This window comes from Spermophilus citellus (assembly GCF_964194105.1).
Source record: "Spermophilus citellus genome assembly, chromosome: 9".
In the NCBI taxonomy this organism is placed as follows: Eukaryota; Metazoa; Chordata; class Mammalia; order Rodentia; family Sciuridae; genus Spermophilus; species Spermophilus citellus.
The window spans coordinates 62,715,343-62,729,643 of NC_138191.1; the positions used below are offsets into that span (position 1 = coordinate 62,715,343).

The window sequence follows — 14,301 nt, forward strand, 5'->3', positions numbered from 1 at the left end:
TGAAAGGAGATAAGGAGACAGGGTTCTATTTTAATTAGGATTGTAGTGAAGAGCTTGCAGATGTTGCAGCACCTGAGTAGAGGCTTTAATGCAGGGAGAGAAAGCTACAAAACAGGGGAAGAAATAATGAGAACAACACAGCAATTCAAAGGCCCTGATGTTCAGAGTGTGATTGCTGTTCAAAAGATACAAAAAAGCCAGTATAACTACCGCATAATGAGAGTGAAAAGTGTTTTTAGAAGATGAGAAACATAGCCAGAAATAAATCACCTGTGATTACAGTTAGAGTAAAGACTTTAGGTTTGTTCTAACTATGATAAAAAGCCACTGGGGGTTTTGAATAGGAAGGTAAAAATGTCCTACTTAAATTTTAAAAGAACAATTCCGGCTATAACATGTACAGGGGTGAAAATTTTATCCTACAGAATTCAATAACAGAAGTTCTGAAGAAAACTTTATCGCCAATCTGAATTTGACCATCCTTGTCCCTAAATTTACCACCCAACTCTGTGAATTTGCTGTCATTGTGAAGAACACCATCATCCAGTCTGTGCACATAATAATCTAAGAATCATCTTTGACTGTGCCTTTCACCTTGTATCCAGATATGAATAGCTTGACTTTGTCTCCTTTGTTTTCACTGCTGTTTAGGAAAAATAAAGCTCTTTAACCCGGACTACTATAAACCTACTTTAACTTGCTGCCTATAGATTTACCCTTCTCTGTTTAATTCTTCAAATCTGAGAAGGATGGATGTGAAATTTCTAAACTTTAAATCTGATAGTGTATTTTCCCTGTTATAAGTTTTTAGCAGTTCCATATATAAGATGCAATTCCAACTAATTAATTTTATACAAGGTATTGTAACAATCTGGTTTGCCTTTCAGTTATGTTACATCTCATACTTTGTCTCAGTCATTAATGCTCTTCTAGTGGGGAAGTGAGAAACAGTTCTGTTGGAATCAACTAGAGTACTTTTCCCAAGCAAAGTGGGTCACGGAGTAGACAACTACTAATATTAAAAGTATATTCTATTACTAGATATGCTAGGTAAAAAACATGCTAAGAACCTGTATTATACCTATATCAAATCGCTTCCATTTCCTAGAAGAATCCATGGTATTCCATAATTTCTTACCCTATACATATTGGGCATATCATCCCTAAAGAGTAATTTCTTCTCAAATGCCAAATCAACTTTTGAATCTTATGCTAAGACTTAAATGATTTTTCTGGTAGTTAAGTGATCCTTCCTCAGGGTGTTTCAAAAGTAACTCGAGCAAACTATTATTACATATTGTAATTATTTACATGTAGTATCTCTTTTCTAAGCCAGTGGTCTCCTAAAAGCAGGATATTATTGCTTGGTTATCTACTGTGTACAAGGCACCATCTTTATTACATTTATACCCCAGAACCTAGTATAATAACTATTAAACTGTTAATTAAATCCCTAATGAATAAACAGTCCATATAATTTCAAACTGAAATCTTTCCTAATTTCATAAAGATATACTTTGATCCTTTGAGAAGTTTAAAGATGAGAAATGAAAACAGTAAAGATAAGCTTAGACAGAAAAAAACTGTTAGGTCTATCTCAGAGACTATAGAAGCTTCCAATAGGCTTTGAACCTTCATTTGAGTCCTTCTCAAATTAATTCCCTAATTAAAAATAAAATGCTATTGGAAAATCTGTATTTGCTTTAACAGAGTGCTCATATTTTGGACCTGTGGTCACTGTAACTTTTCTATGAAATTCTTTTAGTATGTCCATACCTGCTCAATTTGGAGGAGCAGTTCTTAATCTTGTGGAGATTAGAGACCATTTTAAAAAACCTTGTCCATCAATTATCAACATATACATTCATATTTCCCATAACTTTAAAGGGTTCTTAAAACCCTTAAACTAATCCACCAATAAAAATTTAAAAACCTTACTAGAGAAAGATAGAGGGCAGTAACTCACTTAACTTACTTTTAAAATGCTTAGCAACATTTGGTACACTCACAGTTCCAGGAACATAGTTTTGAACAAAAACAAAATAACACTTGCTAAAAATGAAAAATTCTCCAAACTCAGGTAAATATTAAAAACAACAGTACAGAAAATAACAACTTTATCAACCAATAATAAATTTTCAACATTAGTGATCAAGTATCAAAATAATATCAAATAAATATACACTTCTCTAAAAACAATAAAAATTCTTTTGAAATAAGGCATAGTATATAATTTTCATAATTAAACTTTAATTTTTAATTTAATTTTTAAAATTTATAACACATACACATTTCTCTGTTAGTCTCCCCAAATTTCATTTAGGGTTGGAAGTACAATGAGAGACTCTAAGAATAGATCTTTTCCCCTCTGATTTCAAATTCTTTCTAAATTGAAACAAAAACACAAGAACTTTATTCTGATATTATTTACAAATCCCGATTAAGATATGAAGAAACACTAGTTTGTGAAGTTTTTAAAATAAATGAGTTGAAAATATCAAATTTAGAGTTTTATAACAGATACATCTTTGTGTGAAGTTTCAGAAATTATTAAAATGATGGAACCTTATGCTGAAAAGAACTTTCATGATAATCTGGTTCAGTGGTTCCCAACATTTTTTTTTTTGCCATGTTAAACCTAAGAACAAGGATATGTTCTCATTATTAAAAGTGGCTCCTCACAATACTAATTTTTCCATTGGAGGTTATACATCCACATTGGAGGTTAAACACTGAAATTACCAAGTATATACAGGTATAAACCAGGCAATTACCAATGTTCTTTTCATTAGCTCTTTTCTAAAAACCTGTAATGTGGTGATCAAAAACACATTATAGCCTGAATTTTAAAAATATTTTGTTTTAAATTAATTTTAGATTTATAAAAAAGATTCAAATACAGAGTGCATGTATACCCTTTACTCATATAGCCAAATTATTTATTAACTGAGTTTTGGAAGAAATTAACAAATGTGGCTTTGAAAAAAAATTGGTTTTAAATTTTTCTATAATTTATAATTCTGAGGCTAAAGCGCTCTCAAATACCATAAAATACTGTTGAAACACTGAAATTACCAGCTAAAAGCATGATACAAAAATACAAAATATGTGGCATTAAATAAACTTCAAAAAGTATACTTATTTATAGTATGAGAGCTTAAGAAGGCAGAGCATCACCCTGTTGATCTCAAAAGAAACCATTTATGACAGATGACAGATGACTCACATTTTCATCTCTTTATGCATGTCCATCAAATGACTCCCAATCCATTACCATTACTGATGCTGGGTTACAAATAAACTTTAGCAAGTAGGCAAATTAAAAAAAAATATGGAATCTCGAAAGAATGAAAATCAACTATAAACTTATTTGCTATACTTACTTTTGAAGACCCATTTGAATACATTTGTATCATATTCTCTGCACCTTGTTTTACTTTAAGTTCTATATCCAATTGTTTTTGTAAGGCCATCAATCTATTGCTGCTAGTAGAACAACGAGGGTCACTATTTGGAGTATCTGGAGTCCTTGGGCAATCTGTAAAAAAATATTATGTTAAAAGTTATGAGGATTGGGGATATAGCTCAACTGGTAGAGTGCTTGCCTCACATGCACAAGGTCCTGGGTTCAATTCAGAGCACCAAAGGAAAAAAAAAGTTACTTATTAGGATCAACTGCTGCTTAAAACTGGAAGAACAGGGTTTGAGATGAACTTGAAGTCATCTAAATGGAATGGAATCCCATTCCATTACAAACACACAATAATTAATTCAAGCAAAAGAAATATCTGAGTTGCAGGACCACTTACTAGGGTAGATTCCGCTTCCTGAAGAAGTGATTACTTTGAGTCTGCAACTGAAGTAGGTGACTGTACAAGAGTTTTTCCAACATTATTATTTTTAAATAAAATAAAGCACTGTGAATAGTCTACCCTGCAATTAAATGCCTTAATTTAACAATACCAGAATGATTAGAGAGCAAAGCATATTAAAACATTACACCAATTCCACTAAAATAGTTCTTTGTAAACAGAGTTCCGGAAATAAAGTGACAGCATTAATTACTAACAACTTAATCACAGCATTCAAACCTTCACAATTTCTTACATTCATGTACACTGTCTTATAAAGTATACTGTGTTCTTTGTACTTAAAAAACAAAAACTTCAAACAAAAAGAATCATCTAATTATTTTGGAGTAATTAACTTCTAACAATTCTACCATGTAACTACGATTCTTCATACTAAAGTTCGTTGTTTTGATTTTTATCCACACCAGCTCTCCTACCAGCTCTCCTTTTCTCCTAGAAAAGCCAGAAGATCTGAGTACCAGACCTGTTTCAGGCAATAAGGAACTAGAAAATTATCTAAACTGCAAGTTACTTAACTTGGGCTTTCAGGGTTCTCTTCTCTCCATGCAATGTAATAAGTGATTAACTTATTTTAATGAACATATTTCATATTCTTTAAAAAATTCACTAGTTCAGGGTTGGGGCTCTGTGGTACAGCATATATGAGGCACTGGTTTTGATTCTTAGCACCACATATAAATAAATAAAGTTCCATAGACAACTAAAAACATTTTTTTTCAAATCCACTAGTTAAAAACAAGAAAACATAATTTGTTAATTATAAAAATACAGATACTAAGTGTGACACTGATAAACAACAGTGTTTTAATATTTATATACAACTTACTAGATGCAAGTAATGATCTAAGTGCTTTAAAAATATAAGCAATAATCTCACAAATGGTCCTATGATGAGTATTAATGTTACAGTAAGTAGGGTATTGAGAAGTTAAGAAACTTGCCCAAAGCTGTACAGCTAGTAAGTGGCAAAAACCTGGATCTGAACTTAGTTCTTTTCTGAAATCTGTCCTGTTAATTGCTGTGCTATGTGCTATTTTTCTACATTTAGAGGCTTTGTAAGCAACTCTACTATTTTGGGAGTGTATGTACACTTATACATGTAACAGTTTAATTATATATATACAAATAAACATGTATATGTGTGTTATTAATCATCAAGTAACCTTTTGAGGTATATATTATTCACATTTTACATTTCAGGAAACAAAGAGTTATTAGCTGGGATTAAATTCATGAAAGGTTTATATTTTAAATGAATTCACTGAATTACAAATGAGCTACTACAAAAGTTCATTTTATAGTGACACATTTTTGTAGAAAACTGATATATAGATAGGATTTCATATCAGTTCAAAAAACAACTACTTAATGTTTGTAGTACAGTTGATAGGAGTGCCTAGGTTTGAATGTTTTGACACTGAGATTCTGTACAAACATGCAACACAGGGTAAGTTATTTACCAGCTCTGTACCTCCCTTTCCCCATCTATTATACAGTGAAATAGCATGTACTCTACAAGATTATTGTAAGGATTAAATAAGTTACATGTAAAGAGTTTAGAACAGGGTATGGTGTACAGTAAATATTCAACAAACATTAACTGGTAGTAGTCACTGTAGGAAGAGTGAGTATATCTCACTGAATCTATTATAAAAAAAAGAACAGTACAAATCAGGGTACAGTTAGGTTTTCTTTTTCCTTTTTATATAAACGATACAAGAGTTTAAGAGAAAACACAGTTAAAAAGGAGTAAAATGCATTAAAAAAATACCCTCAGTTGAAAAATGTATGGAAATATGTTGTTTGGGAGATGATTCCTGTTTAAACACTTAAACATCTGTCTTAAAATGAAATGAAAACTGTCTACTTACTATTTTCCCACAGGGCAGAGAATCAAAACAAATGGGTAAAAGGTAATGTGGTCCAAAGTTGTATCACAAGATTAAAAAAAAAAAAATCCTTACATTTTGGGTTATTTAAAAATGAAATGGTTTGCCTTGATATGTAATAAAGTTACTTACCTCTGGAAACAATTACACAAAAGTTAAATTACAATTTGTTAGAAATACTATGTAATAAATTCTTGTATCATACAGTAAGTTGTACTATAACACTGAAATATCCACTGAAGTTGTAAAAGTAACACTGTTCTTATGGAAAAGTATGTTCTCACAGTTTTAATAATAAGGATTACAGGAACATAAGAAATAACACTACAGTTAAGAGCCTGGACTCTTGAGATCAGAATGCCTGGGTTAAAAACCTGGGGCAGCTACTTACGGGTATGGTCTTAATTATATACTTACTTAACATATCTGTGATTAAGTATTCTCAGCCACAAATGGGGTTATTCTAAATTATAAAGCCTTTATGAGTTTAGATCATATTTAAAACACACTAAGTCCTCAATAAAATTACCAGTCTTTAAGTAGCTGATATTTCTATTCAGTTAATCTTCAAGGAAACTTACAAGGGTTTGTTACAGAATCTCATTTTATTAATGTTAAAACACCTGAAACTTTGCTAATTTGCCATCAGAAAAATATTTGACAAGGCAGAAATTAAGCTTTTGGTATGCTTTGTTTCATAAAGTTGCTTTTTTTAAACTTAGAAATTAAGAAAAATACTTCACCTTTTTTCATAAATTTTACCCATTTTCCTTTTAACCTGCTTTCCTTCTTGCTACTTTTCTTCTCTCACGTGTAGGCTATTGTAAGTTTATAAAACATATGGTTATAGTATATTCATTAAACACTTTTCTTCATAATGAACCATATTTCAAAACTGGGATAATCAGAACTCTTCATTAATGTTCTCTCAGCTCAAAAACTTTTTTGAATTCTTTAAAAAGATGAAAATTATTTTTCCATTCTAAGGACTGTCTTTAAGTCATAAAAAAAGTTCAATTTACTTTTAAATATTTGCTTCTTAAAAAATGAAACCCATTATAACAAATCTCCATTTGCTTATCTATTGCTAAAATTACCAAAAACAAACAAAACAGAAAAACAGGGATTTTTTTTTTTTGGCGGGGGGGGGGGAGTGGATGTTACAAGAAATTGGGCATGCTTCTAATCTTCTAAACATTATACAATTCAAATACATCATACAAATTCAATAAACTTGGTTTAATGTTTATATAGCAGGGAGCTTTTATGCACCACTAGAGATAAGCCTATGAAATAATGTCATTATACACATTTAACCAATATATATTGCTGTGCTTTAAAGTGGCTAGTGAACAGGACATCCTTAAATTCCCTCACTGAAACATTTTTATTGCTTGGTCTACAAATAAAGTCCCAACTTCATATCTAGGGACTAAAGCCCTTATGCTATATAGTTCTACGATAACCTTTTATTATTATTTCTGTCAAATACTGTAGAAAAAAAAAAAAGTCCATTTCTGTGAAATACGGTGTACTTGCTTTCCTCCATACTACTGTTAGCTTACATTAGGCATTACTTTCTCTAAGACATCTTTCTGAACCATTCTTCAGTCTAAACAGATACACATTCTAATATATCTTCAAAATATACTTTTTTCCCTCCATTAAAATGTTATATAGTATTATAATGATCTAATTTCTTTCTTTTTGAATTCTTATTTTTTTTAATTTTTAAAAATTTCTTTTTAATTTTTTTTTTTTTTTTTTGGTGCTGGCGATCGAACCCAGAGTTTTGTGCATGAGAGGCAAGCATGCTATACCAACTGAGCTATATCCTTTGCCCCTTATAATGATCTATTTTCAAGTTCGCTTTCCCTAAGAAATTCTAGGTATCTTGAGAACTAGAATTTGTTCTTATCTACTATAATAGATTATTTCTATAGCAGATCAGATGCAGAAAAACAGATAGTTTCTTTTAACCTTATGTTTCAGAAGGAAAAGAGAAAAACAGTGATTCTAAGACATTATACTAGGAAGTAATAACAATCATTTTTAAAAGAAATAATGAAAGATTCAGAATACTCAATCAACTCCAATTAGATATATACAGGGAGAAAACAAAACAAATCAAAACCCAACGTGGACACATCATGAAAGCTGGAAGAAGGAATAACAGTTTTTGAAAATGATATAACTTTTTGTTGAATTATATTCCCAGTAAAAATATATGTCAAAAGAGTGTGGACAAAATAACAATATTATCAGAAAAAGATGGATATAACTTGTCACAAACAAACTCCTAAAAAGAAATCTTGAATGATCTATACTTTTAAACGAGCACTACATAAATTAATAAAAAAGTCATTAAAGGATTTTAAAAAAAGGATTATGACAATAACAACATAAACGACAGAATATAAGTAAATGGACCATTCTAAGGGCTCTGAATGAATTATCTAGGAAGCAGATGAAAGTAGTTAATACCACTACAGTTTTTTTAAGTAGGCATACGGTACATGACAATTTCTGAAGTGATTCACTTCTTTAAAAAATTCCAAAAATGGCAAGAAAAGGAAGAAGAAACATTAAAAGCAAAGAGTAAGCTAGTAATTACAGACCTACATGTAACAGTAATTATTTAAATATAATAAATGATCCAAGTAAAAGACAAAAATTAGAGTGGTAAAAACAAATGAATGAATCCACATCCAAATATATGCTACTTATAAGAACCATACCAAACATATAGAATGTAGAAAAGATGAAAGTTGAAAAATATAAAAAAGATATTCCATGCGATCAATAATTTTAACCCTAGGGCTGGGGTTGTGGCTCAATAGTAGAGTGCTTGCTTAGCATGTATGAGGCACTGGGTTTGATTCTCAGTACCACATACAAATAAATAAAATAAAGGTCAGTCAACAACTAAAATATATTAACAAACAAAGATACTTTGAGGTAGAAAGATCACAGATAAAAAGAGTTGTTTCATTATAATAAAAAAGTCAATTCGCCAGAAATATGTATCAATTCTAAATTTGTAGGTAACCATTAAGATGGTCACAAAATAAAAACCAAAAATTGACTATATTTTAAAACAAACAGCAAAATCTGCATTTCACTATTTTTTTTTTCTTTCTAGTGGTACAGGAGATTGAAACGGGGATACTTTACTCCTTAGTTGTATCCCCAGTCCTTTTTTGAGACAGGGTCTTGCTAAGTTGACGAGACTGACCATGAACTTGCAATCCTCCTCCCTCAGCCTCCCAGATGGCAGGAATTTACAGGTATGCAACATCATGCCCAGCCATTTTATTAAATTTTAACAATAAAATTCTGAAAGACACTGAATAAATGCATCTAATTGGAGTTCCAAAAGGAAAAAGCAGAAGGAATGTAGGAGGTACAATATTAAAAAGACAGACTGTCAGTAGAAGGAACCAGATACAACTTTCCTATGTTCATATGTGAATACACGACCAGTATAACTCCACATCATTTAAAACCACAAGATGGAATCCTAATTAGAATAAGTTATATTCCATGTATGTAGAGAATGTCAAAATACACTCTGCCATGTATGTCTAAAAAGAACAAATTTTAAAAATCGTACATGAAAAAAAGAGACTACATATTTCCTATAATTAATGAAATACACAAATCTTGACAGATGAAACCCAACAAATGTAAAGATAATCAAATGAAAGGAAATTACACCATTGTACTTAGAGTGATGAACACTGAAGACAATATCTATTTATTGGTACTGGGGATTGGACCCAGGGGGACATTCTCACTGTGCTATAACCCCATCCCTTTTTATTTTTCATTTTGACACAGTGTACCACTAAGTTGCTGAGGCTGGACTCAAACTTATGATCCTCCTGCCTCAGTCTCCCGAGTGTCTGGGATAACAAGTGTATACCATCACATCCAGCTCAAATATGCTGTTTCTGGTACTTTTAGTATTTTTGCTAAAACTATAGCAGACTAGTTGGCTTCCAAAATGTATTAAGAATTGTAGAACATGAGAGCAATCAAGGTCTTTAGAGGGTTCTTACTACTAACTCCAGCTTTAAACAGATTGAATCTTTATTTCTCAGTCCCAGGAAAACTTCCTATGTTTTACTTACATCCAAATGGGCTTCATGTTCAGACTCAGATGAACTTGCATGCCTTGTGCTTGACATTTTTCTCAAGCTATTAAAACACCTTGTTCACAAAATACCCTAGAGAAGGTACATACAGTCTATCTATCCTCTTTGTTTTACAAATGAGGAAATCAAGATCTGGAGGAATTCCAAGTGGTATATATTCACACAACTATGTCTAGCAGGATGACAGCTCAGATCACATAACCTTTGTTGTTAATTTTATAGCCAGCTGATAGTCTATGCTCAATATTCATAAATTGTTAAGTGTACATTCAGAACATCTGCTTATGAAATGAGGCTATTTACTACATTTAAAAAACAATTTAGAGGAAAAACGTTTGAAATTAACCTAGCCACATCTATATTTAGCCAGTAACATTATACTAAAGCACTGGTTTCCTATTTCCTTAACAAACTTCTAATAAGTCTCAAGGTTTACTATTCATTGGTCAATACTTTGGTTTATACTTAGTACTTAAAAAATTGATATTTTAACCTACTGTAAAATCTTGTCATGGGTTGCAGTTATGTTAACTGTTTATACTTCCCCAAAGTCGAACTTTCTTGTTTAAACAGATATGTCTACCTTTTATAGCCATCTGGAACCCGCTCAAATTGTAATGAATGCTTATTGTTAATGTATCTTAGTCACTTATTCCGTGTACTCAGGATGACCTTTGTCAGATGTCACCAATGGAGGTAATTTTGCTTAAGTATTTTACAATTAGTACAGTCTTTAGTTTAGCTTTCTCAATACATGACAAACAAAGGACGTGGATAAGATTTTGAGCCGTGACATTTTTTGTCAAGTATTAAACATTTCAGGATTGCCTATATCTGTAATGTTTTTTTTGTTTGAAAACTGCACATTACACCTCCTAGTAGAGGTGACGTCTTCATTCTGTGAGTAACTCTACTTAAGGCATACACAATCTTCTTATAAATTTTCCTTAAAAGTTTTTTCTTCTTTGCTCCCTCTGATGACAATAATGTGTATTATCAACCACTACACAACTCTGAGACTGGTTAAAAACATATCAGCAATATCAAATTCTGGGGAGGATATAGAACTCTCATGCAGTACTGGTGGAAAAGAAAAATAACACAGTCACTCTGAAAAATATTTTGGCACTTTCTTATAATATACAATGCATTCCTCCATACAATATAGTAGTCTTACTCCTAAGTAAATATTTACCAAAGTGAACTGAAAACTTTTATTCATACAAGAATAAACTTACTTATACATTCATGGATATTTATAGCAGTTTCATTAATGACTGCCCCAAACTGGAAAACAACCAGTTTTTGGTAAATAGATAAACAAATCATGATACTTCTAGATAATGGACTCAGAATTAAAAAAAAAAAAACAAAAAAAAAAAAACAAAAAACAATCCCACTACTGATACACCCAACACCTTAGATAAATCACAAAGGCAATATGCTGTTATATACTTTAAGAATCCATTTATATAACATTCTTTTAAAAAAATAACTACAGCAACAAAAACCAGGTCAGTGTTGGCCAGGGAAATGGGGGAGTTGTACACAGGGATAGCATGAGGGAGACTTTTGGAGCAATGGAATTATTCCTTTTCTGATTGTGGTAGTGGTCTTTAAATTCATGGAATGGCATACCAAGTATTAAAGTAAACAATTTTATTACTTTTTTTTAAAAAAAAGTACAACTCAAATAATTCATCAATATTTGGGATTGATGAATCATTTAACCTTGTAAATTTAAAGGTGAGAAAACAAATGGTGGGCGGAGGAGTAGTTTGCTAATGATCATATAGCCACTCTTTCCTTCACAAGAGTTCACAATTTAATTCAAAATGTTTACCTCAAAGTGAGAAATCTGATCAGAAATGAGGAATAATATGTAGAAATTACATCACAAGCTAGGTCATAGATTCCACATTTATATCTTACTACACATAAAATACAACTACAATTTCTATGCCATATTCAGGAGGATAGGGTGATAATAAAAAAGAAAATTAAGTTCTTACCTCTATCCATCCAAGAATGACTTTATGAACTGCATATTAAATATTAGTCATTCAGAAAGCTCCTTCAATATAGCTATGTTCTTGGAATTTAGAACTCCCTAAATTATTAGTTCTATACTAAATCAACATTTCTCTTCTGGCTATTCCAGATATTAAAGAAAGTAATTATTGCCAGAGCATAATACCTGTAATCCCAGCAACTCTAAGAGGCTGAGACAGGAGGATCACAAGTTTGAGGCCAGCCTCAGCAACTTAGCAAGGTCCTAAGCAACTTAGGACCTTTTTTTAAAATTCTGAGACCCTGTCTCTAAATAAAATATTTTAAAAAGGTCTGGGGCTGTGGCTCTGTGGTTAAGCACCCCTGGGGTTTAATCTCCGGTATCAGAAAAAAAAAAATCAGTAAATAAAAACAAAGTTTGGTGGGCTTTGAAAAGATGGAAAGCAAGGAGGTACAAGAAATAAAAAAAAAAAAATGAAATAGGAGCTATATACTACATTAACTTAGCTATACTAAAATATAGGATATTTTCTTTCTTTCTTTTTTTTAAAGAGAGTGAGAGAGGAGAGAGAGAGAGAGAGAGAGAGAGAGAGAGAGAGAGAGAGAGAGAGAGAGAGAATTTTTTAATATTTATTTTTTTTAGTTCTCGGCAGACACAACATCTTTGTTGGTATGTGGTGCTGAGGATCGAACCCAGGCCGCATGCATGCCAAGCGAGCGGGCTACCACTTGAGCCACATCCCCAGCCCCCTAGGATATTTTCTTATTCTCTTCTTTAGGGGATGGTTCAATTAAGAGATCAAGATTCAGGGAACTGGTTCTTTCTCAAGTATTTCCTTTTGGAGTTTCAGATGCCAAATAAAGCTTAGATTACCTCCTCATTTTACAGACCAGTAATCTTTCTTGTAAGGAACATTGGGCCTCAGATAAGCACATCTTAATGATTTCCATGTAGGGTAACAATAATAGCCCATAAGACTATTTTTTTTTTCCAAAATGTAAATCATTGCTTTTTAAATTATTTTATTGGTTCTTTTTAGTTTCCACTGCTTTTTATTTTTATTAAGACTATTCTTTTTTCTTAAATTAAAACTATTTTTTATTTTAAAGTGAATAATAACTTGTATATATTTATGGTACACTATTTGTTACATTTACAAATTGTGGAATGCCCAGATCAGGCTAATTAGCATACTCAAGAATCTCAAATGTTTAACACTTTTTTTGTAGTGAAAACACTTCAAATCCTGTCTAGAATTTTAGCTACTTAGAAATAAGCATTATTACTTACTATAGTCACCTGCTGTGCAATAAATCACCAGAACCTATTTCTCCTGAGACTTTATATTCTTTGACCAACTTCCCACAGCTACCAGCTTCTGATAATTACCATTCTATTCTGTATTTGAGTTTGACTTTTTATTTTTAAATAGATTCCTTATATAAGAGAGATTATACAGTATTCGTCTTACTGTCTGGTTTACTTCACTTAGCATAATGCCCACTAGGTTCATCCATGCTGTGACAGAATTTCTTACTTTTTAAAGGCTGAGTAGCATCTTACTGTGTATGTATATACACATACATATACATATACACACACCATACTTATAAAATCCACATTCACTGATGGGCACTTCAGCTGCTTTCTGATGTTGGCTATTGTGAACTGTTGGATCATATGGCAATTCTATTTTTAAGTGTTTTATTAGGGATGGGGGTAGGTGGAGGGGAAGTGAGGGTGCTAGGGATTGAAACCAGGATTTCATGCATGCTAGGCAAACCCTTTAATACTAAGCTACAATTTCTGTTTCTTTTTCTTCTATTTTCTGTTGTGTGAGGAATATCCGGGGTATTTTCCAAACCAGATTTATTAATTTACATTATCATCAACGATATATAAGGGTTTCCTTTTCTCTGCATTGTGGCCAACATTTATCTTTTAGCTTTTGATAATAATTACCAATCTAATAGTGTAAGGTGGTTTTAATTGGCACCTTTCTAATGAAATATGTTGAACACTTTTTTTCTTATACCTCTTGGCCATTTTTTAATAGGGTTGCTTATTTTTGGTTATTGTGTAATCTGAGCTCCCTATATATGAAAATTAGTCCTCTACTCAATACATGACTTGAGAATACTTTCTCCCAATCTCTGAGTTGTCTATTCACCTGTTTTCTTTTTTGTTTAAGTTTCTTATATAGCTGCAATCTCATTTGTCTAATTTTGCTTTCACTGCCTGTGCTTGTTAGGTCTTATCTAAGAAAACACTGCTGAAACCAATGTCAGGGAACATTTCTCCTATTTTAAATAGCTTTACAGTTGTGAATCATGTGTTAAAGCCTTTAATCCTATTGTGAATTGATTCTTCCA

The 14,301-nt window shown here is 31.7% G+C and overlaps 1 protein-coding gene across 2 annotated transcripts in view; it reads right to left on the reverse strand.

Moving 5' to 3' along the window:
* PKN2 (protein kinase N2) overlaps positions 1–14,301 on the reverse strand; it is a 130,111-nt gene that overhangs the window by 50,955 nt on the left and 64,855 nt on the right. For both annotated transcript variants that reach the window (XM_081305063.1, XM_081305062.1), the window contains one exon: positions 3,384–3,538. In XM_081305063.1, the coding sequence (XP_081161189.1) occupies positions 3,384–3,538 (155 nt within the window). The remainder of the gene's footprint in view (positions 1–3,383; positions 3,539–14,301) is intronic.